The sequence below is a fragment of the Parus major genome, chromosome Z (assembly GCF_001522545.3).
Source record: "Parus major isolate Abel chromosome Z, Parus_major1.1, whole genome shotgun sequence".
NCBI lineage: Eukaryota > Metazoa > Chordata > Aves > Passeriformes > Paridae > Parus > Parus major.
Genome location: NC_031799.1, coordinates 46611772 through 46618208, shown reverse-complemented (window position 1 = coordinate 46618208; position 6437 = coordinate 46611772). Strand labels below are relative to the sequence as shown.

At 44.3% G+C, this 6437-nt stretch overlaps 1 protein-coding gene across 1 annotated transcript in view; it reads right to left on the bottom strand.

Moving 5' to 3' along the window:
• Window positions 1-806: 806 nt before the first annotated feature.
• NCBP1 (nuclear cap binding protein subunit 1) overlaps window positions 807-6437 on the bottom strand; it is a 29842-nt gene continuing 24211 nt past the window's right edge. The window contains exons 21-23 of the mRNA XM_015615205.3: window positions 4443-4586; window positions 3918-4031; window positions 807-3292 (exon numbers count right to left, since the gene is read on the bottom strand). Coding sequence (XP_015470691.1) covers window positions 3179-3292; window positions 3918-4031; window positions 4443-4586 — 372 coding nt within the window. The 3' untranslated portion in view covers window positions 807-3178. The remainder of the gene's footprint in view (window positions 3293-3917; window positions 4032-4442; window positions 4587-6437) is intronic.

Below are 6437 nucleotides of genomic sequence, written 5' to 3'. Positions count from 1 at the left end.
TTTATAGAAATGCTAAGTGGACATTGGTGGTGGAGTCACCACGCCTGGAAGTGTTCAAGACTGGGCACAGCTGTACCATGGTCTAGCTGACATAGTGATGTTCAGTCATTGGCTGGATTTGATGACCCCAGAGGTCTTTTCCAACCAAAGTGATTCTGTGTTTTTTTTCAGACAAGGTGCCTGGGAAGGGCAGATGATCCTTCCAGCAATAGGTCATCACTTTTCCAATGTTCTCCTCTGCAGCCATGCAGCAACCACCCTGCCTGCCCACCAAGCAGAGGATTTAAGGCCTTGCAAGACCTAAGAAAGCAGCAGGGGGCTTTTCAGAGGGAGGCAGGTCCCAGCAGGGTGTTTAGAGGTAGTCCTCCATGTCATGTTTTCACAACCTTGGATTCCTAAACTCCTCTCTGGGGCAGATGGTGGTGGCCACTAACTACTGCCCTTCTGTGGGCATGCTGCAGCATCCACCCCACTGCAGAGCAAGCACCACCAGCCCACAACACCCTCCCGACCTCCTGCAGCAGCACCTCCCCTTCCCAGAGGACAAGAGGTGGCAAGGGAGAGGGAGAATTTCTACATCAGCACCTCCTTGCACCTAGCAGCACATACACTTGCCTCACATGGCTGCAGGTGGGGGAGCGTGTTAGACCAGCTGTAGTGCAAGGAGGCGCAGCCTTGTGTGTTAAGTCAGGGAACCAGCACAAGTGCTGGGAAACAAAACTTCACAGCCCTCTGCATTTAACATCAGCATAACCCACCATGACTACTTTGCTTCAGTGTCCCCCAAAAAGATTGGACAAACACTCTCAGCAGCAACCTGCTTCACCTTCATTTATTTGTATCTTTACGTGTGCATTTTTTTCCAACCACACCACATTTCTACAGCATCTTTACACTATCCATCACTTCATATTTCAGCAGTTCCAGTTAGCCATTGGTATCACTACATAAGCGTTTCACTCTTTCCTACAGATCCTATTTCCCAGTCAAGTCAGGTGTACACCATTAGACCTAAAAGAAGGTGAAGGTGTCCAACAGACTCAAGAAATGCAGTCAAAGCCCATGCTCAAAGCTTGGCATGATTGGAAGTTAAAATCAATTTTGAAAGACATTGCTATTTGGTTTAAAAACACAGGATTACACTCAAGCATTTGCAGCTGTATCCCCAGCATCAATATTTGTCAAGGCTCAAAGAAAGTTACAGGTTTGCAAGTTCTAACTGCATTACCAGTTTTACGGAAGTCACATTTATAATCAGAACCCTCACCATTAGTTAATATCAGAACTGTTACTGACCCAAGCCAGTGAAAAAACTATTAAACTCCAATTAAAACCTTTAAAGTATTAAATGTTTCCTAAAAATAAAAAAAACAAGAAACCCTATCTGATTACTCAAGAACATTAACAGAGAAAGTTCTGAAGCGTAAGTCCGTGCATGACTGACAAAATCCTTGCATAAAGCAAATTTACAACAAATAACAATACACCCTGAAAGAATGAGGGAAGAGGAAGATCAGTCAGTCAGAAAGGGCAAGCAGAAAAAGCAGAAGTAACAGATCTAAGTCTATGAAGATATATTGGATTGCTACAGGCCACACACAATATTAGATGAACAGTCAAAGCAAAATGTTCAATTTTTCACCCTCCTTGCTTAGTCAGGAGGTCAATGTACATATGAAATGCATTTCTAGGTATAATACCTGAAAAAATAATTTGTACAGGAACAAAATTACTCAAAGCACGTAATTTCCTAAGCTAAAACTAAATAGCACTGGGTATGAAATTCTTTAAAACATTCACCTGAAAAACGAAGAGACCATAAACAGCTTGGAAGCCCTCTGCATGCTGACGGACCTGAGCACCTAAGGCAGCGTCTTTGTCGTTCACTGCTGCTCATTGTGGTACAGAACACTCTGGTTTGGCTCTTATGTACCTCATATTACTGGCCTAATTCAAAACGAAGTCTGCTCTATTTTCAGTTGTGCTCTCCCAGTCTAAGCCTCCTGTAATGTATCACTTAATTCGGCTTTAAAACACTTCATGACGACATGGGAGCAACATGCTGCTGTCACATTTTAAAGCGAGGGAAGTGTAGCAGATGCAGCAGTTGTTGCCAAGCCAGATGAGGTGAGAGCACTTGGTTCATCCACTGTCACTAAACAGGAAGATTTCTGACATCCTGCATGCCTGCAGGTCCAGCCTAGTGCAAATGTGACAGTCCAATGAGTCACAGGCTGAAAGAAAAAAAAAGCTCAGCACTGTCCTGTCCCCTTCCTGGCATCTGGGGCTGGAGCTCCCAACACCCAGGTAAGGCTTGCAGCATGGAAGTCAAAAGTTTGTTCCACTCCAACTCTTGCTTACTGTCTCTATTCATCAGTGAAGACTGCTACCAAGAGCAGTTCATAATTTCTTGACCACAATGCAAAAAGAATTGCATTTTTCAGAAGTGGTCCATGAAGCTTCTCTACAGTTTATATATACTGTAATTTAAAGACACTAGACAACACATTTTAAAAACATATTTCAATTGTATTACATGTTCTTTTAAACTCTGAGAATCTATCTGACTTGGTAATTAAACAAATTTGTATGCTCTATGCTACTTTGAAAACGTGTTTCACATGCCCAAAGTTAAGACAGTTTTCCTATGTCATATACTAGAGAACTTACCACACTGCTCACTGAGAAGGTGCATCCCCTTTCGTACTCACAACACACTACATATTGTTCCTCATTTCTGCAATTAATTTGATTTTAGGGACAAGCAGAGGTAACCAATTGCTTGGGGTTGGCTTTTTTGTTGTTGTTGTGAGGTCCGGATTTTTTCTGGGGGAAGGAGTGTGCCTGATTTTTATATTTATATAGGCAAGAGGGGAGAAATAAAATTACTATAATGAAGGGAAGAGTCAAACTAAATTAAAAGACAACAAAAAAATTAATACTTTACTTCACAAATATCCCCTATTAGTCATATCTTTTAAGGCTTATGATGCTTACACAGTTTGTGTTTTTTTGTGGTTTTTTTTTTTTTTTAGAACACTCTATTGTTTTACATAGGAGCACATGAAAGCCAGTTTTAGTCAAAAAAATTCTTCCATCCCCATATTAAGTTTTGCCATTAAAAAAAAATTAAATTCAGTAAAGTCCTGCAGACAAGACTCCGTCCAAGAATGATCCCTCAGGCCTGCAGAGCACAGAACTGCTGAAACACAGCCAGAATGTGGTGGTCCAGTTCAGCTGTAAACAGGAGGTTCTCTAGTGTCACCATGTACTGCTGGATTATCTGGTGGTGCTGGAAGATAAAAAAACAAAAGCAAACCACAGATGTTTACTGTTTTTATATTTATATCAGAATAGGCAGAGAAGTCAAGATATGTAAGAACCACAAATATTCTTATCTAAATTGTTTAGCACATCTAATTTCCACAAAGTAGCTGCCATGGATAAGAAAAGCATAACAAGCAGAGGCAGTGCTGACTGCAAGAACGAAGCAGGTGTTGAAATCCTGCCTTGTGCTCCCTGCAACTCCTCACTCACAGATCCTGAATTGTGTGCAGGACGCAATGCAACTTCAGGTATCTTAGGAGAAGCATGGTATTTCCTTTCCTCTGAAGACAAAAACGGTTCATCCCAAGGGAGAATTACACCACCCCTACCATTCTTCAACACATCTTGTACTCACACAGGTAAAACTTCCTGTAACCAATCACTTTCACCCAGCCACCAGTGCTTATTAGCTGGTTTAATACAGAGCCAAATATTTAGGGTTCTGACCTGGCCCCACACCAGCCTCTGGGGAAAATGTGCTGCTGCCACCTACTGCTGCTCCTGTGGAGCGCTCAGCCCTCCATCAGCTGAGCTGTCCCAATTAAGCATGGCCCCACCAACACCCTTCCAAACTGAGAAATGAAACTTACCTGCAGGAAGATCTGCTGCAACCTCTCTATACAGCTCTTGTACCAAGGTGTAAATACATCAATTCCACCAGTCTCGCAGCGAACTAAGTGCTCCGTTAACAACATAATGAAACGCTGTGGTAGAGGGGGGGAAAAAAACCCAAACTCACTCAGTCTCATCAAATTAAAGCAGGTAACCTCAGGTAAGAGGATCTGGGTTGTCAGAAGCTCTGAACAGCACTGTGAGAGTAATTATTTTGCTTCGGAAATACTGAATTTAGTATGACAATAAACCAGTTACCTTCTGGTTGTTCAGGAAATTGTGTGCTAGCAGAACTCCTCTGCTCCTAAGCACTTGAAACTCACCAGATCCTGCTCAGAACCAGTCTTTGTGGAGGGATGATCTGGATTGATTCTAACCCATGGTAAATTTATCCTTCCCATATTCTTATTCCAAGAAAATGCCCAAGATGGTAGTGATGCTGAAAGCTTATAAATCAAGTAACTTTGAAACCTAAACTAAGAAGACACTTTGGCCATCATTACCTGGAATATAACAAGAAAGAGATTCTTCTGCTCACTCTGGGCTGACTCTACTTTTTCCTGCAAGCGCTCTATCTGCTCTTCCAGTGGTCCATCTTCCCGATCAGTGCTTCGGTCGTCATCATCATCGTCATCATCACTGTCTCGCTGTGAATAACAACAACACAGGACTTAAACAGTAATTTGGCAGGGGCAGTTACCATGAACGGATACCACTTCCATGTGTGGAAAGGTCTGCAGAACAACTGAAGAGCAACACACAATTCCAGACAAAAATTTGGAAGGAAAAATGCTAATATGGGAAATCCCTGAAAAAAACAGTTAATACCAAGATTTCAGAGAAACTAGAGCAAGCACAGAGATTTATCAGAATTAAGAGGTTTTCCTCCAGGAAGGTGCTGTGGCTTACAGGCCAGCTGAGGTGCCCCTACACCAGAGCAGCAAATAGGGAGTTGGAAGCTGCTGCGCTGCTTGACAGCTATAACCTCGCTGTCACACCTGAAACTCGGTGGCATGGATCCCATGACTGGAGGGTGACTGACAATGGCCACAGGATGTTCAGAAGGGGCATGGGAAGAAAGAGACACAGAGGGATTGCTCTCTATATCAAGAGCTGGACTGAGCATGAAGAGTCTCTGAAGAACAGCCATAAGCAAGTGTAAAGCTGGTGGGTGATGACCCCAGACCAAGGCAACAAGGGGAGCCTTTTGATCGCTGCCTATGACCAGCTCCTGATCAAGGAGAGACCACTGACAAAGCCTTCTTATTCCAGCTACAGGAGGCATCATGCTCATAGGCTTCTGGGGGACTTCAACCAGCCCTGCACAGGCTGGAAAAGTAGCTGTAGGCAATCCTAGAGATTCCTGGAATGCGTGGAGGATAAATTCCTGACCCAGGAAATAGCCCTACAACGGGAGGTATCACTGGATCTGTTGGTCACCATCACAAGGGGGCTACGGTGGGACATCAAGATAGGAGGCAGTGCCCATGCCTTGGTGGAATTCACAGTCCTGAGGGATATGTGTCAGGAAAGGAGTCAAGAGAGGCCCCTGAACTTTAGGAAAGCAGACTTTCAGCTTTTCAGGGACACAGTCATTGAGACTGCCTGGGAGACTGCCCTCAGGGACAAAGGAGAGGAACAGAGCTGGCAAATCTCCACAAGAAAGCAAGAGCTTGCCATCCCCTGGAGCAAGAAATCAGACAAGGAAGGCAGGAGCCTGACATGGCTGAGCAGAGAACTGCTGGTCAAACTAAAAAGAAAGAAGCAAATACAGAAACAGTGGAAACAAGGGCACACAACCTGGGAAGAGCACAGAGACAGAGTTGGGTTGGGTAGGGATAGGGTGGGGAAGGCCAAGGCAAAGCTGCAAATGAACCTGGCAAGGGACACAAGGAGTAGCAGGAAGGCTTGTGAGCCAGAAATGGGAAGTCAAAGGAGATGTGTCCCTGATAGACAATGCTAGCAACAGCTATTGAGGAGAAAGCTGAGGTACTCAACAACTTCTTTTGCTGTAGTCTTCAATTGTAACCCCTCTTCCCACATCTCTCAAGTGGATGAGCAGCAGGATGGGATGGGGGAGCAAAGTCTCTCTCTAAGTAAAGATCAGGTTCATGGCAACCTGAAAAACCTGAACATACTTAGAGTCTATGGGAGCCTATGAGATGTGTTCTAGAGTCCAGAGGGAACCAGCTGATATAGCTGCCAAACCACTCTCCATGACATTTGAAAAGCTGTGGCTGTCAGGTGAAGTCCCAGGTGAATGGAAAAGGGAAAACCTTGTATCTGTCTCTAAAGGGTAGAAAGGAGGATCCCTGGAACAACTGACCTGTGAGGATCACCTCTGTGCCTGGGAAGATCATGGAACAGATCCTGCTGGAAGCTGTGCTAAGGCACATGGAGGACAGGGATGTGATTTGGGACAGCCAGCATGACTTTACCAAGGGCAAGTCCAACCTGCAGGCCTTCTGTGATGGAGTGACTCCACTAGTGGACAAGGG